At 43.7% G+C, this 25019-nt stretch overlaps 1 protein-coding gene across 2 annotated transcripts in view; it reads right to left on the bottom strand.

The window, feature by feature from the left end:
* APLF (aprataxin and PNKP like factor) overlaps nt 1–25019 on the bottom strand; it is an 81813-nt gene that overhangs the window by 9392 nt on the left and 47402 nt on the right. The window contains exons 7-8 of one of the 2 annotated variants that reach the window (XM_067565277.1): nt 22853–23253; nt 5415–5537 (exon numbers count right to left, since the gene is read on the bottom strand). In XM_067565277.1, coding sequence (XP_067421378.1) covers nt 5415–5537; nt 22853–23253 — 524 coding nt within the window. The remainder of the gene's footprint in view (nt 1–5414; nt 5538–22852; nt 23254–25019) is intronic. The other variant, XM_067565278.1, reaches the window with a different exon arrangement.

Here is a 25019-nt window from a genome sequence, read left to right as displayed (position 1 = left end):
ATAAAATTATTTTAGTATCAAAAGAAACAACACTGTCCAGATTAGACAGGAAAATGATGTGCTTGGGGTAACTGCAGTGCCACATAATTCTGCATTTCTGACACACATTTTAGCTCCAACATCCATCCTACATAAGACATGGGCCTTGTATATTTGAGAAGTCTTAAAAATAAAAATGTAAGTCAAGGATAAACTGATGTCAGCACCATATTCTCATTATGCCTGTCTGAGGTTAAGATAAGACTGATGAGGAGGAAGGCAAGGAACTGCTTTCCAAACATTTTCCCTGCATGACGCGTTTCCCATTTTCAGATGTGTTGTTTCCCACTACCCCTGAGAGCATGGAAATTGCAATTTAAAAATTATGTCCTCCCTGCAGTGTGACCTCAAAACACACTGTGCATGGAAGGTCCCACCAAAAGGAGGATGCCATTTTGCTTTACAAAATGGCATCCTCTGGACTGCATAATATCACCTCACATACGGTGCATCTAAGGTCATGCTCTATGGAGAAGGCCATTTTGTAAAATGGAATCCTCTGTATGGTTGGGATTGCTGGGACCCCATCTGCTCATGAAGCGACCCCACTTGGGGTCACGACCCATAGTTTGGGAACTGCTTACCTAGAGGGTACAGTAATTGGGAAAGGAGCAAATGGATAGATTTTCCTGACTGAATGAAATGTTATCTTGACCTGGGGCAGAACAAAATTAAAAAATATTCCAACCCTCAACTTTTACAGTGACTGCCACACCAAATCTGACTGGCATTTAGATTGTTATATTCTGATGGGAAATATATGAATTCTAGACTTCAACTGTACATTACTTTGTTGCTAATAAATTAGGAATGAACAAAATCCCAGATAGCCAACATTCAATCATAATTTCACAGTATTTTTATTCTGCATAGCAGATATGGCCAGACAGACGGTAGAAGGAAAGCACCACACTCCCAGAACTGTGTTTATACCATAAACAAGAAAGTCCACTCAACAGAGCTAAGTTAACTTGTACACCATAAGAAAAACAAATAAAATATTAAAATAACCACTTGTTAAACCTTGTTTGGTTGGTTAAGTACAAAAACAGGAAAGAAAAATATTGTATGCATCTAAGATATTACAAACATGAGAGTGGGGAGAAATCATTGGAAATCCTATTAAAAGCTGTTGATTATATCCAGTCATAAATGTAATGACAAAATAACTGAAAAGATTATTGGTTTTTGGTATTATTAGCACGTTATGACTTATTGTGCTGTTTAACAGGTTAATATATATTAAACTACTCGTAAACATACATTAATTAAATTACATTCCAATAGTCTGAAAAAATAGAAATTTAGCTAACAGCTGAATTAACCACTAATCATTTTAGGCATGAACTTGAAAAATCGCTTTTGTCTAAACTAATTTAAAGTGTAAATGAATTACTACAGAACACATCTGATCATTCTAATATATTATACTCAAATGGTAAAATACTAAAAAACATCTGTATATAATCAAAACCAGACATTAATTTTCAGATTCTATAAAAAGGACATGAACAGATTGCTACATCTTCCCATCAATTGTTTTATTTTAGTTTAGATAACAGTATAATGCGTACAATTAAAACTACAACTTTATGGTTTAATAGAAATGGACACAAAACACCAGTAGTATGAGGAAGTGATAATTTCCCAAAGGCCTATGTTTCTAGCACCCCTATAGACCTAGGAAATACAGCACGCCATTAGCACTACAACAGACAAACACAGAACTATTGATAAAATCTCTTTATTTCTGTCCCCAGTTGCATGAGGGTTACAAATAAGTTAAATTTGTTACATGGCAGGCAGACAGTAGCTACTATTTCAAGCAGGATCACCACAATACCACCAATTAATATCTCTCAGCAGCACCTTTGCCATTGATTTGTGTAAAGAGTTTAGATTGGTAAAATATTTAGATGGGATAACTATTGCTCTTGGGTTGGCCAGAAAGTAGAGTTTCACACCAGGATTGTGGGGTGGGAAATTCGTGTCTTGAGCTGGGACTTCAGCAGAGTTAACACACTTAGTTCCTGAGGCTTGTTTTCACTTATAGCTGCTGAAGCGCTTAAGTGAAGACACTTCTATGCAAACAGGAGAGCTACTCCTGTTGGTATAGATAATCTACCTCCTCAAGAGATGGTAGCTATGTCGACAGAAGAAGATCTACCATCAACTTAGCACTGTTTACACAGTGGGTTAAGTTAATACAACTACACTGCCCAGGGTGTGGATTTTTCACACCCCTGAGCAACGTAGTTATACCGATATTGGTCTGTAGTATAGACCTGGTCTCAGTCATCAGCTACCTTTTCTAGTCAAAATAAGCAGTTGCAATGATTAACTTTAGAAAAGGCTAATTGTGTATTAGCCCTTGACAATCAAAAGAGGCCACTGAGGTGGAGGCTTCTGATGGGAAGAAGAGTGGAAAACAGAGGCAATTTCTGCATTTTAAGATTGACTTTAAGAACCCCAACTCAAGGGGTAAAGAAAAACAGACCTTGTTTTGGGGATAGGGCAAGAAGAAAGCGTGCTTCGGCAACAGCATTGGAAATTACAAGTAAGAGTTGTCCTTTCAGTTTCCTTCTATTTTTATAAAATTCCACACAAACATCTCCTAATAAAGAGAGGAATTTAGGAGTTGGATCCCTTGTCACTTTAGCTTGTGGTACATCATATAACCAAAGGATAACAGAACAAGTACTAACTGCAAGAGTAATGGATCACTAATTTACAAAGGAGACTCTAGTGCCAGTGGTTTTTCAACTCAATATAAAAAGTTTTATTAAGAAAAGCCTCAGTTACTTCAAGGTAAAAACAACAAATGTTTTAGTCTACTATCAAACTGTATCATTTTTATTATTATAAATATTGTTTTGGATAATTGAATTTAAAAAAAAATATTTTCTTGATTATTTTAATCCAATTCAAATGTCTAAGTTAAGTTTCTTCTTTCATTTCAGATGACATTTCCCTTTAGATTGGGGGATATATATTCTGATTAGTTCTGGTTTCAAATCCAACAGGAGATCACAATTTGGCTCAAAGTCTTAAGAAAAATAATCTGCTGAATAGAGTGATAAAATATTGAAGCACCAGGCCACTTGAAAAATCTAGTCCAACTCAGAACAAAGCATTCAGAACATCACTCAGGTCTTCCTTCGGTTAGCCTTATTCTAAATATCAATTTACAGACAGATAATGGTTCTTAAAAAGTGGTTAGCTCTTTCCCCCAGACCTTTCCTAGTTGCATCCTTTACTCAGATTATCATTTTATAAGCAAACAAAAAGAATTAAAACACAGATTAAGGAATGATTATTTTTAGCACAAAATATGGTCTCTACATAATTCTTCAGTACATTAAGTATTCATTCTGCTCCTGACAAAGGTGCGCTGGTAAGTTATATCCCAAGGGGTATGCCATAAATTTTTCTTCTAAAACATTTCTGCTCTGAAAAGCAACTATAAAAATTATGTTAATACACAAACCAAAACAGCGTCCAGCTCTTTCTCAAAGTTGTGTTGGTTCTATCATTTTTCAAAGGAGAACTGCACTTTAAAGTCACCAGTTTCCAGCCAACCTTTGAGGAATTTTTTTTTGTCTAGAGGTCAATAATGTTAAAGGAAATTGTTCATGCATCAATACACCCCAACAGAAATGCTGATACCTTTTCAGGGCACATGATTTTGCCCAGTAAATCTAGCAACTATCAGCTAGATCAACCTCTAAATGTTTATACTGAGAAGTGAAATGAAACTTGCTGATGTCTTTCCAATCAATTGTCCAAATTCTAAATATATGTTAAAAGAAAACGCAGAACTTTCACACCATGAAGTGGACTTCAGTACTTATTATTAAAACATAACTTTAAAAGTGAACTGAATTTTGCACCTGTTATTCTAAGAAATCGAAGTGTTGAATATTTATATTTGTTGAGATAGATTAGATGTAAAAAGTGTGTGTATTAAGTAGAGCCCTACCAAATTCATGGCTGTGAAAAATGTGTCACGGACCATGAAATCTGGTCTCCCCCATGATATATGGCTAATGTAGGGGAGACCAGTTTTCATAGACTGGGTGGCTGGAGAGCTGCCGCTGCTGGCCAGGAGCCCAACTCTGAAGGCAGCAGTGCAGATATGAGGGTGGCGTGGTATGGGGGCTTGTCACTTTTGGGGGAAAAAGGGGGGGAGGCAGGGCCAGCCTTACGGGGGAGTGATTGGGCAACAGCCTAGAGCCCCGTGGTCAGACCCCCCAGACACACAGCCAGCGCAAGGCCCCTTTAACTCCTGAGTACTGGGCCTGGAGCCAGGGAGGGGAAGGGCTGGGGGCGCCTCACCCAGAGGTTCCCACTGTGCACCTGGCTCCAACTACCTGGACAGGCTGGAGAGGGACAACTTCCTCTTCCCCTGCATAGGATGCTCCAAGGGCCAAGTCAGACCCACCTCTGGGAACCTCCCCTGGCTGCAGGAAGCTCTGGCTAAAGGCAACACCTTCGTCTGCAGCAGTGCAGAAATGAGATTGGCATGGTATGGTATTCCCACGCTTATTTTGTGCTGCTGCTGGTGACACTGCTGCCTTCAGAGCTGGGTGCCCAGCCAGCAGCTGCTCTCTGGCTGCCCAGCTCTGAAGGCAACAGTGCAGAAGTAAGGGAGGCAACACTGCAACCCTCCTAAAATAGCTGAAACCACAAAAATTTATTATTTTCAAAATTCTATGACTGTGAAATTGACAAAAATGAACTGTGATTTGGTAGAGCCCTAATAAGAAGTCAGGACGCTAAAAATGCTAGTCCAATAAGAATGTGTACTTTTTTACTTCAGACCTGAAAAAGAGCTCCATAAACTTGAAAGCTTGTCCCTTTCACCAACAGAAGTTGGTCCAATAAAGATGTTACCTCACCTACCTTATCTTTCTAATATCTGGGACCATCATGGCTACAGTAACACTTCATACAAAAAAAGCACTTGCCAGATAAGCTGTAATGAATGAATAAATCATTCTCTCTTTCAAATAATGGATATAAATGGTAGATAGATCTTCAACCTCCATAACTTTGGAAGCTTATTCACTGACATACTCCCATTCTGGATGCAAGGTTTATCCTTTCAATGTGCTTGTTAGATCAGGCCACTATTAGAAGTGCCCTTTGCAACAAATAACTAGTGACAAAAATACAATAGGACTGATCAAGGCACGCTACAAAGGGCAATAAAATATAATCTTGTCAAAACACCACCACAACAATAAGCTGTACAAAAGATTTAACTTAAAAAACTACTCACCACTATACTATCACCTTGCTTGCATAGCTCCCAATCAAAATATATCTTGCTTACAAGATACAGACAGACAACTCTATTGGATCATGTTTCTTACCTGTAACAAGTAGTTCCATATGGACATTCAGGCCTGTCATCGTTATCTTGGCTTACAACCTCCACATCCTGATGATCACTGTCACCAGGGTGACTGAACTGCTGAAAATGAACTGGATTCTTCCTGTGAAATTGGGGAATATATACAAGTAAAAGTAAATGATATGACATTCACCACTCATGCATATGGAGGATGGGGAAAGCTGTGCAGCTAATTCAAGCAAGTTTATATTTGACAATGAATAGTTATTCATTTGTTTGTGCCTATGTATGTAGTGGCAAACTTCAGTTCCGTAGTGTCAGTCATTTAAGACCTATTTTCACAGCAAATCATATACAAGTTTTCAGATTCTTGATCTTATAGTAAGAAGTGAGAGCTTAAGGCCTGTAAAACAGGCTAAGGCCTAAATGGAAAAAGCCGAGTGAACAGAAGTATAAGGGGTCACTCAAGTCAACTGAAATTGGCACAGGAAAGTGCTGATACTGCAAGATTGTAAGACTGCCAAAATATTACTAAAATATGTAGCAGGTATAGGAGGTACCAGGATACTAACTCTCTGAAATGACACTTTTATGGATAGAAATGATACATGGAGTGGTGTTACCCAAATCAGCCAATCAACAGAAAAAGGTGGTATTAGACTACGTCAAGAGGGTGGCAACTACCTACGTCAAAGGGGGCAGAACGAAAATGTATGTAACAGTGTATAAAAGAAGGTGTCAGAGGGAATACCGGCATCCGGTCTAGGGGATAATGGAAAGTCCCGCCGTTGGGCCGAGACCATTGTAACGCCACCTATGCGAAACTGACCCAGAGATACTCTAAGTCATTTCTCATTGTGCCGCACGCAATAAACCTGGCCTGGGTGCCTTTGTTTCTCAGCTAATCGGTGGTCGTGTCAACTCATTCGATCGTGAGAGCCATCTCAGTTTCCTGATCAGAGCTGGGACAGCATCTACACAGGGACACATGCACGCAGCCAACACTGATAAACATCGGTGACCAACACACCGATTACCACAGATCTTACTCATGGGACTTGATTTTGCTCCTATAATGGAGAACACTCCTATTTAAGTTTTGACTTTAAATAGGAGTAGTATATGGTAATTAAGGGCCTGATACAAACTTCACCTGCCTTTTTCAATACTTCTGTACAAGACGGAACATCAGGAAAAAAAGCTTTTCAACAGCAGGTAAAAGTAATACAAAATATCTGCAATACTTTGACCAAAGTCATGATAACCCAATTTTAGAGACAAATCCTTACTTAGGTACAGCTGGGTCTTTCATTTTCCTGACACCCAACTTTTGAGATAAGTTCCAACTGCAGAATAATCTCCCCTTAGTGATCCATCTTGCATGCAATGCGTATTTCAAATAACTATTTCCACACAATATACACATTAATGATTGCTGTTTTTCTTGCCCTACTTAAATAGTTTAACTGCAGCCTCTTTTTTTAGCTGTGTATTTGCAGCTTTTATCTTTCAAACCCCATAAATAAATACAAACACCTACAGGTGTACTCATGTAATTCTTTGTCTCTCTCTCTTACTGAGCAATGGAGGTCTCCTGACTCAGACAGGAGTACAAGATGCTAGAATGCATCTTCCTCAGTCTACTTGACCAGACCATGAAAACAGGCTCTTTGCCCTAACAAAAAGAAGAGTGCCTGAAACTCAAACTGCAGGATATAATTATTAGGCCATGACATGTAAGGTACGATCATTACATCCATAAATTACAATCCCATTCCAAACACTTGTTCAGAGAGTAGACTTGTTATATACATGAAGTCAAAAGCCACGTGGAACAACTCCATGATTGTCATAGTGGCCATGAACTCCTAAGAAGAAATATTATCAGCCTCATCACATCAGTGCCACCATAGTCAGAAGCCTGAGGATTTCAGCTGTAGCTTCTGCAAAGAGTTCTATAGAATCATATTAAGTTCATCTTACTTCCACCCTGGGAATCACACACTAGACAGAATCTCAAAATTTTGAAGCAGGTAAGCTCCTACATCTGAGACCAGATGCTAAAACTATTAACAGCATATTGTATGTAGTACAAAGATTTCAAAACACTACACAAATATAGTGTAGCTGGGTTAACTGATAGGTTAAGTGATTTGTCAAAAGTCACACAGTAAATTACTGTCAACTATGCAACTGGAACCCAGGACTCCAGACTCAGTGTTCTTCTCGATCCACTAGAAAACACTGCCACACTGGAAGTTGTATGAACTAACTGCAGAAACACACTCTAAAGTTGCATTTAACAGTCATTTTAACTATCATGACCACTCCTTCAGTGAGATTCAGAGCAACCAAATTAATGATGTCCTGGGGAATCAATTGACATTTTTTGTTTAATAATAATCATCAAGATGAAACCAAATCCTTCTAGAGTCATTTGGTTCAATTAGTTTTCTAGGGGTAATGCTAATATATTAGCTAGATAAACAAGGAGGACTGAAGACCACCAAGATAAAACTAACAGAGCTTACATGAGGATTCACAAGAGAATAACACTCTTGAATTTATTTTTATGTCAATTTCTACTCCAAGATTCAGATAATAGGAGGCATCCATCCAATGGATCAGGTCCAACAACGGTCATTTCCATAAGTTACAGCATTTTAGCAGACGTTAGTTTTCCAATAGGGATACTTTGTTCAAAACACAAGGCACACCCTTTCACCAGAGGAGGTCTTTCTGATAATCTTATGTTCAATCAAACACACTGATTTCTCAGGGAGACTGACTGATTTAGTTAATTGTCAAATTGTATATTATATGTGAAGCAGCTTAAACGGTCATCAGGGCAAATAAAATATTATGCCCTGTCTGACTGAATCCTAGCTGTTCCACTTTCATTTCCTGTTCTGCTCAACATTACCTAGCATGCATCAAATTATAGTAAAAGCATCAAATTATATACCATAGATAAGCCAATGTTTCCCTTCTTGATAGCAGTGGAACAATCTACTCATTCTCCTCTTTGCTTAACTAACAAATATCAACTTTCTACTTTTCTAAGGCACAAGAAATTCAGATAAAAGTAAAGGAACACCACATCCATTACACTAGGGAATGATTTAGGCTACACGGTCAAAATAGCTGAATTCTATAATAAACTCTTGCACAGTGAAGAACTCGAATATTCAGATGACCAGAACAACATAGTTTTTCTTGTGTAAATAAGTTCAATTCATTACTTACAAGAGTATTTAATATCCCTATAAATACACACAAGCTATGCAGCTTTGTAAAATAAAAGCTTTAAATTAAATTTAATATACCCAAGTTACTTAGCACCTGCAGCTTTACAGCAATTTACAGAAAATTTTAATTATATGCCCATTTGTTGCTATACCAAACTAACACATGAACAAAAAATGACAAAGTTACCAAAAATCAATGGAATTAATCATCAGCAAAATCTTCCATCTATAACAATGACAAAGTTTTTAAGATCCATGACTAGCTAAAGAATCTTTAATCAAACCAGTTACAAAGTAAGTCTAGCTGATTTGAATCAATAGACTGGATTTTCATTCTCATTTATCTCCTAGAAAGCTTTTGACAGGTATACAAGCAAACTTTTTTTTTCGGTTTTTAAAGACGGATCTTTTTTAAAGATGGATCTTTTTTTTGGGGGGGTTTTTAAAGATAGACTTTGCTGCTACAGTATCACCACCAATGAAGTCTCATTAATAAAAATGCAGTCACAAGCCAGAGCTATTACTGTATTGATTGTAAACCTGAAGGGTTTAAGTGTAAAGTTCGGACATACTAGGGTGTGGCTATAGCAACATCCTCCATCATTAAATTTACTGGAAGTGAGAACTCAAAGAACACAAGCAAGAAATGTACTTATCAAATGCTGGGCTACATTTAATTTTAAGAAAAACTGAAAATATTCCATTTTCAGAAGGGAATAAAATGTAAAATATTTAGAAATGTGTGTATGTGAAGCCAAGTGTTCCCATGTGTCCTGTTCTGCTAGATCAGACAATAGGTTCTGTATCTGTCCCTTTAAAGAAGAGCAGGCAGGAAACACCAGGGCTTTGGTGACGTCGCTGTCCCTGTATAAAGGGTGCAATGGCTTTCAGACTTCAGCTGAATAAATGAACAGGTGAACTACTTGAGATAAAGGATGGTATTGTGGTTAAAGCACGGGCTTGGGACTTTGGAGATCAGAGTTCAGTTCCTAGCTGTACCACACACACTCTTTGTAACCTTGGACAAATTACTAGATCTTTCTGAGCCTAGTTCCATCATCCTAGGTCTATCTTAGCTATTTAGGACTGTAAGCTCCTATTTAGAAATGTGTGTATGTGAAGCCAAGTGTTCTTAGCTATTTAGGACTGTTCATATATGTTTCATATATGTACGTACAGAGGGAGCCTGAAAATTCTTGGTTGCCACCTCTAGGTGCTAATGTAGTGCAAACAAACAAGAACAGCAGCAAACCAACAACCTTCCACCGATGGAGAGAACTGTCTGGGCTGGCACAAAAACACAAAACACTAATAAGGACTAAAATTCTCACATGCTGATTTGTGCCCTGTGTGAGCCTAGACAATGGAGGTGGCTTACAACAGATCAATTGTAAACCAACCAAACTGAATACTGATCCAATTTATTTCATTCTAAGGTTAAACTTCTCATTCACATTTATATACCTTAACACTCAGCCGCCCTCTAGTACATACTCAAATTCCCCAATCAACCAGCATTCTTAATTATTACAAAAATGGCTTTTTACATGATAACCAGAGATACAAAATTATTTCTCCAGCACTAGATAAGGTAGGGTTGATACATATTTACTTTCTTAGGGTCTCCTAAGTAAGTTAAAGCTGCTGCTTCCAATACTGAACAATATTTACATGAAATTCTTGTCTACAAGCATACGTTTTTTGTTACGCATCACTTTGTGACTAGTATTCCTTGTCTTACAAAGTTAATGGCTTCTGATAGCATCATTGCCAAGAACAAAGTCTATTTTAGGATAGGTAAATTGAGAGGACTAAAACATATGAGTTGCTAAGAAGGACGATATGCATTAATGTGGATTGCTACTAGACTGATATAACAAAGATTTTAAAACTAAGGTGTTAGTGAGTCTTTTTCTTTGTTAATTCAACAAAATCTGTATCTTAACCCACATTTTCTTACGGACATCCTCAGAGAAAATGGAAACACAGCAATAAGTCATTACTATGTGAGTGGAGTCAGGATACTCTCTCTTATACACCTCCATTGTTCCTTCAACATGATCATCCATCATTTTACAAAATCCTGTCTCAACCTCCTCCCTGCCACAACTGCACAAACAAATGCAGCTAAAACTGCCGTATTACCATGTAGAGACAAGGTGGGAAAGATAATGTTGGTGAAAGAGAAGCTTCAAGCTACCCAGTCTAGAAAAGGTAATCAATCTTTTAGGGCAAGTTTATGATCTTTTGGTCATATTTTGTACTCTATTCTGTTTTACCTACATAAAATTTTATATATGCAACACTTTGACTGGCTGTCCTTTATCATATGCTCCAAACTGAAATATGCCTTAAGAAGATACAAATATCCCATCTTTCCTCCAACCCCAAATATACACTGTCCTGAATCACGCACCCGGAATTGAAATTTGCTTGTGGCTAAAATTTCTTTGCATCTCTAGCTCAAATATGGCTGGTTACAAACCCTTCAAACTTTCCTCATAGTTAAATCTCCTTAAAATATTGCATAGACTATATTGGAAGAGAACTGTCCTATTTAACCAAGTTATTAGCAACAGTTGTTCCTGACTCTGGGCATTAGAAAGTATATATGACCTGATTGTTCTCCAAAGTCTAAAGCAGTGGTTCTTAACCTTTCCAAACTACTGTTTTTAAATCCCCACAGGGCTGAGGCATGTAACTTTGTGGCTCCAGGCACAAGTCTGCACTTGCGACCCCTCTAAAACTGTCACAACCCCCAGGTTGAGAAACATTGTCAGATAAACTTAAAAGCACACAAGTCAACCTTATTGTCAGATTAGGTAAGACTTGCTATTGTAAAAGTCTAGCAGGGCAAAAGGGAAGCAGAGGACAAATAGGAACTTTATGAGGCAAATCTTAAGGCACTGTAAGGTAGGTGGCACTGGGGATAGAGGAACACACAGAAATCCAGATCTCTGCTGGACACAGAAAGGAAGAGGCCAAAGGAATCACTGTATAGCTAATAAAAACTTCTAAGGACATTTATATCAGGAAGCATTCCAATGCTTTGCACATCTCATGCACTATGCAGAACTGAACGAGTCTTGGAGAGACCTTGAAATCCTCCTTGGCTCAGTATCGCAGAAGAGATAAGGGGAACTGGGGACTGTGTAGAGTTCCTAAATACTGCATTGCTCCATTTTATTTTTTAAGCAAGAATTAACATATAAAAACCTTTCATTTTAATTTTAGGTTGCTACTAACAAATAGACAGCAAGTTATATTATAATAAAACAAAAGCATGCCGAACTATGAAAAGAAATGGTTACTCACCCTGTTAAGTAACTGTGGTTCTTTGAGATGTGTCCCCCTATCGGTGCTCCATGCTAGGTGACTACTGAACAGTTCTCTCTAAAGTAGAGGGAGCTTCAGAATAGAGTCCAGTATCGGGAACAGAATAATAAATTGCTGCGTAGTATTCAGTGAACTTATGTATAGATGCTCAAGCAGCAGCTTTACATATTTCAATAATAAGCACGTTTTTGAGAAATGCCATAAAGGTGGAAATGGACTTCGTAGAGTGAGTTCGTATGTCTGAAAGTGCTTGACTATTACAAGATTTGTAACAAGATTTGTAACAAGAATTAATCCAGTCAGATATCCACTTGGAAAGTCTTTGATTAGAGATTGCAGACCGCTTTGACCTATCGGTGAGCAAGAAACAATTTGGGGATATTTCTGAAGGGTTTAATCATATCCAGATAGAAGGCCAGAGTTCTCCTGCCATCCAGGGTGTGCAACAGTGCCTCTTGTTTATCTAGGTTTAGGGAGGAAGATTGGTAGGTGAATGGGTTGATTAATATAGAACCCAGAGATTTTGGGAGCCTGGTCACATGACCCTGTCCTTAAAAATATTGAGAAAGGCAGGCTTGCCATAAAAGCCCCTATTTCCCAACCTGTCATGTCAACTTGATGGCTATCAGGAATGCCATTTTCTTTGATAAATGAAGGAGTGAGCAGTTAGCCATCTGTTCAAATGGTGGTCTTATAAGGCATTTAAGAACCAGATTGAGATCCCTAACTGGAGTAGGACGCTTGACTGGCGGAAAAAGATTTCTGAGCCTCCCGAAGAGGTTGTTGTTGCGTGGACAAAAACTGAATAACCCTCTATTGGAGGCTGGAAAGCCATTATGGCTACCAGGTGGACTTTAATGGAGCTCAGAAATAGCCTCAAACTTTTTAGTGTTAGGATATAGTCCAGTGTAGCTGGTAGCAATGTGTGTTGTCTGTGGAATATGTTTGAGGTCACACCGACAGACAAATCCTGTCCATTTTTTCAAGCATGTGTAGCAAGTACACTGTTTTCCGCTGTGTAATAGCACTCTTTTTTTACCTCCTCTGATCAGGTTATTTCTAATCCCGCGAACCACTGATAAGGTTAAGATTCTGTCATGGGTATTTTTAATAAAAATCAGGAACAGGTCATGGGCAATAAACAAAAATTCACGGAAGCCGCAACCTGTTCCTGACTGTTACTAAAAGGGGGGAAAACAACTGCTGGGGCTTGCAGCTGCTCCTGCCCCACTGCTCCAGCGGCTGGGCCGATCAGCGGTTCAGTGGCAGCCCTGGGTCTGCCCCAGAAGTCATGGAGGTCCCGGAAAGTCATGGAATCTGTGACCTCCATGACCAAATGTTATCCTTAACCATTGACCAACCATGCTTTGAGACAAAGCACTCCAAAATGGAGGTGAATGATCGTCATAGAAAAAGAGATGAGTGGCCTGGAGAGTGATTGGTGAGCAAATGGCCAGCTGTGTCAGGTAAGGACAAACAAGGTTACTTACCAGTAACTTATGTTCTTCAAGATGTGTTGCTCACGTCCATTCCACTATAGGTGTGTGCACGCCTCCGTGCATGGCTACCGGAACTTTTTTCCCCCTTAGCAGATCCCATAGGGCCGGCTCTGGTGCCCCCTGGAGCCCCGTGCACATGCCACGGTATATGAGGCGCTGCCAGCCCTACGCCCACTCAGTCCCTTCTTTCCACCGACGGGGTGGGCTGTGGAATGGACATGAGCAACACATCTCGAAGAACATCAGTTATTGGTAAGTAACCTTGTTTTCTTCTTCGAGTGCTTGCTCGTGTCCATTCCACTATACGTGGCTAACAAGCAATACCTTGGAGGTGGGCTGGAGTTAGTGGTGAGCTACCTGCAGCACAGCTCTGCTGAAGCCCATGTCTTCCCGCACCTGTTGGACAGAGGCGTGCTGGGACGTGAAGGTATGTACCGCTGGCCTGGCAGCTGTTCTGCAGATGCCCTGCCCTGGCACTTCCGCTAGGAAGGCTGTAGATGGAGTTTGAGCTGTGGTGGCACCCGGAAGCGGCACTTTCACCCACTTGCAGCCGAACTTGGTGCGGGAAGTTATTCATAAGGAAGATGCGCCAGGCGGAGACCGGTGAACTTTTCAACCGGGCGGCTGCTGCGACGAAGAGCTGCATCGCTCTCCGGAATGGTCTCGTACACCTGATGTAGAAGCCGGGGCCCCCTCTCACGTTTAACAAGTGCCACCTTCTCTTCTCTTCCAAACCGTGTGGTTTGGGGAAAACACAGGGAGAATATATGTTGGTCACAATGAAATTAGGGAACCACCTTAGGCCGGAAGGCCCAGTGCGGTCTCAACTGAACCTTATTTTTATAGGATACAGTGTGGTCGGGGCCTCCGAGGTCAGAGCCCTGATCCTGGAGACCTTCCTTGCTGAGCGTAAATACCCCCAGGAAGGCCACCTTCCCGGAAGACAGGAGTAGAGGGCATGACACCGCAGGTTTCAAGGGGGGGACCCCGTGGGCCGTGAAAGGACTAGGTCGAGATCTCAGGGAGGCAACGGGTCACAGACCTACGGATAGAGCCTCCCACCCGCCCCAGAAACCTAACCGACATCAGACGGGAGAACCGCAATCCCCCTTCCAGCAACTGGTGGAAGGCTGCTAGGGCTGCTACGTGGGCCTTCAGGGAGGACGCAGCCAGTCCCTAGAGGTTTAATTGTGGCAAGTATTTCACGGATTGCTTGCACTGGCAAGAGGCTGGCAGAATACGCCAGGACTCTTCCTGGCAAGCCACAGCCACTTAACCCGGTAAACAACCTGCATGGAGGGTTTCCTGCTACCCAGCAGGACTCACTGGACTTGCTGTGAGCGGCTCGCTCATCGTCTCTCAGTCACCGATCTACCACTCCCTGAGGTGTCGAGGGTCCAGGTCTGGGCACCGCCGGTGACTGTGATCCTGGGATCTGGGATCACATTGTCCCAGAGGTTCCCAAGGCGAGCAATCGAGAAATCCAGCAGTATGCTGAACCATGCTGGCATGGCCAGGCCGGAGCAATCAAGACGGCATCTGTTTAACCCCTCCTCATCTTTAGCAGGACTGTATGCAGGAGGGGAAAGGTGGAAAAGTGAACATGAAGCTCTCTGATCGCTACAGACGGATGGCATTGGCAATTGCCTCCGCCCCTTGACCACGGACAGAGCAGCATTGTGGACACCTCATGCAGATTCCCTTTGGGGAAACGCTCCCTCCAGATGGTCGGAGACGCCCTTTGTGGGCGCAGTGACCCATCGTGCTGAAGGAGAGCGACCCCTTGATGCGGTCCACCTTGCCATTCCTCACCCCTGGGAAGTGATCACCGCCAGATCCTAAGGACCGATAGCTTCCTTTCATGAGGCTGACGAATAGGCTTCCCCCACCTGTCGATACAGTACATGGACGCTGTGCTGTCTGTCAGCACCTGTACTCCCCTGCCCTCGATAAGCGTTCGTGGATCTTTACATTGGTGTGCCGATGCCCCTCCTCCCTTGGCCAGACGCCTTGTGAGCCGAGGTCAGCACCGATATGGCACTTCAACCTTTGCCCGAAGCGTCCAACATCAGGGTAACTGAGGAAGCCAGCTCAACTAACTGAACGCCCCTTCACACCTCCTGAGGAGTTGTCCACCATTCTAGGGAGGCTAGGGCTTGCTGCTGTTTGTTTGGGGGAAGAGAGGGACCATAGCTTCCCCGTGTAGAAGTTACCTGCTCAGACCGAGGCTAGCCGTGACAAAAGCAGCCTAAGCATCAGGCTCACTAGTCTCACCACATAGGTGCAGGTCACCCTGTGACCTACCAGCTGTTGGCCACATTTGGCTGTTGTCATCGGGCATTTGTGCAGGTGGGCCATCCCGAGGGACGCTGTCTCACAGCACGAAGGCCTGGTCCGGGAAACAACCGGTCACACCGATGCACTCCATAGGCTGTATCTGAGTTAACATGAACTTTTGTTTGTTTACCATCAGGACCCACCAGCCGCAAGTGGCGCCTGATTGGCTCACACTGCTATGGACTTGGGACCTGGACCTGCCTTGAGCAAGACCTGCACCCCCTTTTGCCTCAAGCACGCAGCTACCACTGCCAGGCCTTCAGTAAACACCCTTGGGGATGAGAACAGGAAGCGGGGTAAAGCTCTCAGCATTAGAAGGAGCCAGCCACTACGAGGTGAAGGAAGCGCTGAAGATATGGGTTCCTGATATCCATGGCAGCATACCAGGCTCCTGTATCCAATACTGGAGCTGGGGAGACCATGCGAGACTTGCGTCCCTTGCGGTATTTGTGAGATAACGTAGGTCTGACACCGTTCTTAAATCCCCTTTTTCTAAGGGACGAGGAAGTACCTCAAGTAAGACCTCTTCCGCCGTGCCCTGAGGGACCTTTCCCACTGCTCTGGGCTGAAGGAGCCTCAACCTCTTGAATGTGGAATTGCTATTGAGAGGGAGGAAGGGGGAGGTGTCGTGGGGGCTGGGGGTGGGGGAGGGGAAGCAGAGACGACCAGGGGCCTAGCCCACCAAACCATATCAAGGACTCAGTGGTCTGAAGGGTGTTCTGGCCCACATGAACCGGAAGGAGGGTAGAGGCTAGGGCGCTGCTCTTGCATGCACCATCAGAAAGGGCCTTTTCCGACTGCCCTATCGCCAAGAAGACCCTTACAGAAGGCTTAAGCAGCCACTCAGGGCGGATGGTGTCTCCTAGACCCCGACTCTGTCCCATTGCTCGTAGGATGCAAGACAGCCGTGGCTGACAGCTCTGCTGCTGCTGTCCCTGGGGACCTGCCTGACCCTAAAGTCCTTCAGACCACGCAGCTTCGCATCCATCTGAACTGAAGACTCGTCCAAGGGAGGGTCCCGGAAGGGCTGCTGGTACGTTTTGGGACATCCCGGGATTGCCGCCACTAACATCTGAGCATGCCGATGGTGGGGGGTGTGGCTCTACCCACCGAATCAGCAGCAACTGAGGATGTCTGGAGCACTGCTCTAGCTCCCATGGTACCCTCTTCTGCAATGGTATACAATTTCAAAGCCTGCTGCCGGGCAGAGCCTCAGCAAAGAGGCTAACTGAGTCCCCGAAGGGCTCACCTTCTAGTTGCTGGTAGTGCTGTTGAATAAAATTTTTCTCCAAACAAGTCTGGCTTACAATTGCCCTTGTTCTCTGGAGTAGAGCCCAGCTGCCCTGCCTGTCCCTGTGGTTGGCGACAACCACCCCCAGGGACCTGGGGCGGGGTGGTGAAAAGTATTCAAACCCCTGGGCTGGGGCATACCACCTTTCTCGGCTCATTTAGGTATCGGCTACGAAGGAGGGGGTTGCCACGAGGCCCTCACTATCTTGAGCACCCCTTTGTAGACCAGGAGGGCTACCCCCACTGTGGGGGCCCACCGCTAGCACGTTAAAGCGACTGTTTGACGCCCCTTTAGCTTCTTCGCCTCCAGCTCCAAGGTGGAGGCCACCTCTTGAGCAGTCCCCAGTGTGCCCTAGAATCAACCAGGGCCCAGGAGCGTGCTTCATCTGGCGGGGAGAAGGAGGGTGGGGATTTGAGGGCTGCAGCACCTCTTCCTGTCGACAGGTGGTCCCCACAGGAGTTCCTGCCCATGGGGCCGAGTCATCGTCCGAAGGCAAATGGTGGCCCTTTTTCCTGTACCTGAGGCACTGACTGCATCCCGAGAGGTTGACGGACCGTGGTCCCATCCCCCCACCCGAGAAACCCCATAGGCCTCCATGACCATTGCCTCTGAGGCCATCCGGTGCTGCCTTGGGCTGTGGCACCTTTCGTTGGTGGTAGCTCCCCCAGCGACTACCTCCCCAAGGGACACCGAGGCACTGTCAAAAGACCACGGTGGCGCTGCCCCAAAGGCTCTCACTGTGCAGTACCCAGCCCCGGGGGGGGGGAAGGGGGGGGTGCCCCAATCCACAGGTGCTCCGTCACTCCAGCGAGCATCCCCTCAACATCGATGACCTCAACTACCAGGTTCGACGTGGGGGGCCACGGTTGGAGCATGCATACAGACAATGCTCCGGCGAGCTGGACTGACCAGAGCATCATCCCGGTACCGAGGACTTTGCGCTCTGCATGCATCTCGGTGCAGAGTCAAACTCCGGCGCCAGGTTCTGCGTGGCCTCTATGCTGGGGCGAGCTCCTCAGTGCCAAGTTTGTCTCTGGCAACCGAGTTTGACGCAGCCTTGGTGCGGAGCGAATCCTCTGTGCCGAGGCTGTCTCCAGCATCCGGGTTCAGTGCTGCCTCGGTGCGGGGAATGAACATCTCGGTGTAGAGTCCGTCTCCAGCAACCAGGTTCGGCACCACCCAGCGAATTCCTCGGTACCAAGCCTGTCTCTGGTGACCAGGATCAGCACCGCGTCATTGCGGGCAAACTCTTTGTTGCCGGAGAGCGGGAATGGTGAGATAGACCTCACCCGGTGCCGGGCGGGTGACTTCGCTTTCCGCCCCGATGCACGTCGGTCCGGCAACCGCTACCTGGAATAACTTCTAGGGGAGCGTTCCTGCTCTACTCTTGGAAACCGGTCTGCAGGAGGTCTTCCTCCCTGTGCTGGGGATCTCCTGAGCCATTCAGGGGGTCCCAACACGGGCTTCCCCCGTTAACGCCAGTCCCTTCTCTCTCGTGGAGGTATAGGCGGCAGTGGCGTATGCAAGGCCAACAAGGCTCTTGCCGCCCGATGGCCTCCAAAGTGAATGGTGCCGGTAGGTGCCGAGAGCTCCCCCACTCCCAAGAGTCAGAGGAGGCTCCCTGGCTGGAGACACTGGCTCAGGCAGCGAGCCTCCGTGATCCGACCTCAGTATGAATCGGTGCTTCACCCCGCCTGCTCAGCCGGTGCAGGGGAGTATCCAAACTCCAAGCGCTGATCCAATCTCTTCACGGTGCCAAGTCGGATCGGTGCTGACAGTGCCCTCTGCACCAACGGCATGCTGAATACCGCAGAGGAGCAGGTTGGTTCGGAGCCAGTCAGGGGCTCTGTGAGAGAGGATTTCAGGCGGATTTTGGTCTGAAAGCCTTGCAGATCCGTTCATCTCCTTACGAAGGCTTCCCGCTGCGCTTCAGGCAGTGGGGGTCACTTAGTGGGAAAGCCTTCCCGCAGGAAGCACACAGCTTGAAGCCAGGAGACCAGAGCATACCTTCTCCCTGTAAAGTCTCAGCTAGACTATCTCAAAGTCTCTAACCACCACTAACAACAGTTATTAAGTTAACTAACTAATTAACACAAAAAATCCTTGCTTAAAGTTCAAAACACGGGGAATTATGCGCTTGCAGTGCAAGCACAGGCAGTTCCAGTAACCGTCACGGACGGAAAGAAGGAACTGAGGGGACGTAGGGCCAGCAGCACCTCATATACCATGGCACGTGTGCGGGGCTCCAGGGGGCGTCGGAGCCGGCCCTATGGGATCTTTTAAGGGGAAAAAAGTTCCAGTAGCCGTGCATAGTGGCGTGCACACACCTATAGAGGAATGGACATGAGCAAGCACTCGAATTATGTTTGTCTGAGCCAGGTCAGAATTATTAGGATGACACTGGCTTTGTCTTTTTATTTTGAGTAGAAATTTGGCTATTAGAGACATTAGTAGATCGAGGACCAATAAAGGTGAAAGGCATCTCCCAGGGATCAGGGATCCAAACTGCCTCAGGAGCAAAACTGGGGACATTTTTTGTTTTTCACTGTGATGAACAAGTCTATCAAGGGGATGTCCTATTGTCAGAATATGTGGTGGGTCTCCAATTGCCTTTCTTTTTGGGACCAGGAAATACCTCAAACATATTCCCTTTCTTATGTGCTGCATGGAAACTGGTTCTATAGCACCAAGCAGAGGGGAGAGACTATTTCTTGACAAAGCAAGTTCTCATGAGAGGAGTCCCTGAAGATGCACAAGGAAGAGATGTTGATCAGTGGAAGAGTAGTAAAATAGATGGTGCACCCTGTGGAGATGATCTCCAAAGCCCACTTGTCCATAATGAGACTCCCAAGCTCCCCTGAAGTGGTAAAGACAGTCGCCAAAGGGAGGAAGGCACATGAATTGGTGCAGCTGGTGAGGATAAGGATGGTAATTCAGACCCTCGACCAACCCATCAGAATTGCTGCTTGGAAGTGAAAGGGTGAGAGGTGGATGGTTTCCTTCTCTGGAATTTCTGTCTTTTCTGATGTGGTCCACATGACCTCTGGGAAGTTGGGAATTGGGCAGGATGGGATCTCTTAGCTGTCTCAGACTTGCTAAACCTTCTCTTGTAGGCAGGTGTATAAATCACAAGAGAATATAGTGTGCACAGAGAATCATCTGTGCTGTCTGCAGACCATTTAGACCCATCAAAAGGGAACCTCTTCTGGAAAATTGAAGAGCTGGAGTCAGGAAGCCCATTTCATAACTACCACTGTAGAGATCGAACGGACAGCAGTAGGCCTTCCACAATAATTGGCTGGAATTGCTCTCTATGCTCTGCCAGCAGGTGGTCAACGAAAGAGTTCAGTTTGGTGTAATTTATATGATTATATTTCACCATTAACACCTTGTTGTTGGTGACTCTAAATTGTAAGGAGGCTGACAAGTAAGATTTTCTACCAAGTAGGTCTAGACGCTTAATATCTTTGTCATGCAGCATGGATTTAGCATGGTGCTGCTTTCCATGTTCGTTAACTGTGTTAACTACCAAAAAATTAGGAAAGGGATGAGAAAATATTCTCAGTCTTTTTCTGGAATGGAATATTTCTTATTCACTCTCTTGCATATAGGTGGAATAGTAGATGGAGGGTGCCAGATGATCTTTGCATGATCCAGAAGGGCCTCATTGACAGGCCAGGCTATGCAGGCAGATGAGGCTGTATGAAGGATGTCAAGTGAAGTAAGGTTCCAGCAACCGTCAGTGGTGGAAAGAAGGAACTGAGGGGGCATAGGGCTGACAGCGCGTTATGTACCACAGCATGTGCATGGGGCTCTCAGGGGCACTGGAGCTGGCCCTCTGGGTACTGCTAAGGGGGAAAAAATTCCGGTAACCGTGCACGGAGGCACACACACACCTAAAACGGAACTGACATGAGCAAGTACTCAAAGAAGAACCTTGGGCACAGGCTCAGACACTTCTGGAAAGGGGCTTCTATAAGACTGAGGAGGAGAGCCCTAGACCAATATTTGGAAAACTGAGAAAAGATCTTCATCAGAATCCTCTTCCTCAAACTCATTAATGAATGATGGAGCACACAGAGAAATGAGATGAAACTGTCAGTACCGGGTGAATTTCCAGTGATCTCCATGTCCTTGGTGCTGAAAATATGCTGACACCAAGCAACAGAGAATCAAGTGCCTCAAAAACAGCCAGACCTGGAGAAAACAAAAACTCCTGCAGTACTACGTCCGTGGTCTGCACTGAGGAATAGCGGCCAAGGGAGCATATGGTACAGTGAATTTGGGTCACTCTGAGGGAAGTGCAGTAGGAGCCCGAGCAGGCTTCTTCCATATTGAGGTAGCACTTTTCTTGCCACCTCAGTCTGCTGACAGTACCAATGATCTCTCCAGGTCTGAGGTTTAGCCATCTTTCGGTCTAGTGGTGCCCTCGATACCTGAGGAACCAGAAGCCTGGTGGGCACTGGACTGGAGAGCAGATGGAGCTGAAGTAGGTGAAGACACTGAAGACAAGGGCTTTTTTGAGTAGATTCCCTACCTGGAGAACTCAGACCATGGCCTTTGAAAGACTTATGAGAGGAGCCTTTGGTCTTCTTCTCAGATGCCCTCGAGGAGTGCGGCTCAGAGACAGTAATATCAACTGACTTGCTTGGAGACTGGTGTACTGTGGGGGGGGCTAGAGAGAAGGGACTCAACATAGGTCAGAAACCGAGCAGAGAGAACTCTCCATCATGTGAAGACAAACTTTGATTTCCATGTTTTTTCTGGCTCTAGATTTTAACGCCAGACAGAAGTTACACATTCTGGGCAATGTGTAATTCCCCAAGACAATGGCTGCACGAGGAGTGCCCATTAGTTACCAGGACTGCTTCTTCACATGACAGACAATGTTTGAAGCTGGGAGAACCAGGCATAAACTCCCAGTGAACAAGAAATACCTTATCTACTAACTAATGTCTAGCTATATAATATAAATGAAAAAATATTAATTTTTTAAATCTAGGAAGCTAAAGCTAGTACTACTTATTAACTAGTTATAGTAATACTAAGAACTAGAATAAAAACTAGGACAAAGTTGAGGTAATCTCAATGGGGACAACTGCCAGAGATCTGTCTCAGGCCAATGGCTGAGGACAGTTCACCCATGCAGTACTATAACACAATGGCACAGGCACGAAGCTGACTAGCATGCATGTGCAGGCTGACCAGACACTGCTACGAGAAATCTTGGATCAAAGGCACAAGCGCACCTAGAGTGGAGCACCCATAGGGATGCTTCTCAAAGAAGAATTACCTGTTAAGGGAAGATAGAACATGCAATTGCTTTGATAAACGCACACACAAAAATATCACAATTTCTCAAAAATCTTTTTCTGTTAATAAAACACGCACAGGCTGGCCATTCTCTCCAATTCAATTTCTTTTCTCTACTGTACTTCTAGCTGCCTGGCACAAGCTGATCTATTGCTTATTGAACTGTGTTTTTTTAATTTGCTGAACTATTTCATCCCCTGCTCAAGTTATATTGACTGGTCACTAAAATTTCCTAGATATCCCTTTTCATGCTTCTAAAAAAATTGCTATTCTATTTGATCTTTTCTAATCCTTTGCTTATATATATATATATAAGCAATTTTTTTTTTTTTTTAAAAAGGAGATTAGTGATTCTACCATTATCTTCCATTTGGAGTAAGCAGTGATTTGCCAGCAGCAACCTGAATCGAGCTTATTTACAATTCCACTTTACCTGTAGCAACCTGTCCCATACATGCAGGGTGTCCTCTTCTGCTTGGTTTGTTTAAAATTCTGTAAAGCATCCGTGCTTTTGGCTGAGTTAAAATCTTCAGCTTTAGGATCCTGATTTAGATCAAGCTCTTGAGTCTCAGCCAGAGCAACATGAGAGTGGGATGGCTTGTCCTGGTGAGTCTGCTGACTTACAGAATGGATACTGTCGTCTTCGTTTTCCCTTTCATTCATTTTATTTGTTTTAGTGGTGAGCTGGCTTTTTGCATCCAGCCTGTGTTCAGACCTCTTGCTGTGGCACTGCCAATCACTTCTGTCCACAGAACTTTCAATCCTTTGTGATACATGCTTGTTATTATCTTCCTCTTTTTTCATGATCCTGGTAAGAGGTATTCCAGATGCATCCTATGACATAGAAAATAAAAGATCACAACAATCTTTAGAGTCTAAACTAGTTCTATGGACCACTCATGGAGTAATGTACTTCTGAATGTAAGTAGGTGTCACATTCTGCCATCATCAGCATTCAGAACACATGTTCGTACAAAGGAGATGACTCACTCAAGTACAATTAAAAAAACAAAAAACCTTTTCCGTATTTATAATCAAATTTAAATCACAAGCTTTAGTTCAGCACTCTACCTTTATCAAGGAACAGATTAGAGTTCGTCAACAGCGATTGTGGTCAGAGCTGGAATCTCTGGTTGACAAATTCTTCCTTTTAATTGTGTAACATCTCCGTCTCTCACAGATATAAATACACACATACATATACACATAGTGAGATAAAAAGGCTATACTAACTTGTGTAGTATCCTTTCTATAAGGCACGTGCCTCCCTATTTACTATCTAGACTAGGGCTGGGTAAAATTTTTCAGCTGATTTTTGGCAAATTGTTTCAGGTGGGAAAAAAAGAAAAATTGAAATGCTGAAACTTTTTTTTCCCAACATTCGCAAAATTAAACGATTTGATTTGTTGGGCTAGATTCACAAGGGGACTTAGGCACCATTCACAAAACCAAGGTGGAAGCGATGGTGCCCCCTTTTTAACTAATAGCCCTGTGATTAGAGCACTCACATAGGATGCAAAATACTCAGGTCTGAATCTCTGCTCTGGGGCAAGGACTTGAACCCAGCTCTCCCACTTCCAGGTGAGTATGCTAACCACAAGGTTATTGGGTATTTAGAACGAATCTCTTTCAATCGCTCCTTTTGAAGCTGTTCCACTTGTATAAATATTTAAATGTTCATTGGCTATGAGAGGAAGACAGACACTACAGCCTGGTACTTGGGGCACCCAGACCCCTGTGTTTCAGTCCATGCTTTAGAGCATGGATTCAAAACTTGGTCTCCCACTTCCCAGCTGAGCGCCCTAAAATTCAGCTATTCGGTATGAGTGGGGGACACAGGAACTCACTCTGTTTTGTGAATGACACCTAAATCCCTTTGTCATTTTAGCTCTTCATTTCCTTTGCATTAATTAAAAACGGTTTAAAATGCCTTAAATTGAAACAAAATGTTTCAAATAAATGGTTTCACTCAACCCAAAACAAAATTATTTTCTAACTTTTCGAGTCAACAAAAATTCCCAAAATTGAAATTTTTTTGTTCACCTACTACAAAGTTTTCCTCAATTTTTTGGAACTGCCAGTGAATGAAAAAAAATCAGTTATTCACACAGCTCTAATCTAGAAACACACAAATGCTACAGACCATATATGATTACATACTGCTTAAATATACTATAAAACTGTTATGAGGTCTATCCTTTAGAAAGGCTTCCCTCCAGTAAGCTTATTTTCAGTTTGTATTCATATGAATTTTGAGAGGTTTGTGGTACTTCTCTGATTTAATGGCTTGGCCTTTTTTTGTTCCTCTAAAAATCTGGAATTAGCCAAAGGAATGTCAAAAACAAAATCATATGAGTAGTGGGAGAAAATTTAGACTCAATATCAAGTAAGCCTTCCTAACAATTAGATATATTGAATAGTCCCACAAGAGAAACAACTAAAATCTCATTGTATGAGACTTTTGAAATTAAACTGCACAAAACACTAAGTGCCATAGGTAATAATCCTGCATTTTCAGGGAGATTGACTGAATGGCCTAACTAACTTCCCCCTCTATCTTGTATGATTCTCCCCTTCCCCCCTGCTCACAGCAACCCTTC

The sequence above is a fragment of the Emydura macquarii genome, unplaced genomic scaffold (genome assembly GCF_026122565.2).
Source record: "Emydura macquarii macquarii isolate MOO-44397 ecotype Brisbane River unplaced genomic scaffold, CSIRO-AGI_Emac_v2 contig_2676, whole genome shotgun sequence".
Taxonomy (NCBI): domain Eukaryota; kingdom Metazoa; phylum Chordata; order Testudines; family Chelidae; genus Emydura; species Emydura macquarii.
This window is presented reverse-complemented; position numbering and strand designations above follow the sequence as displayed.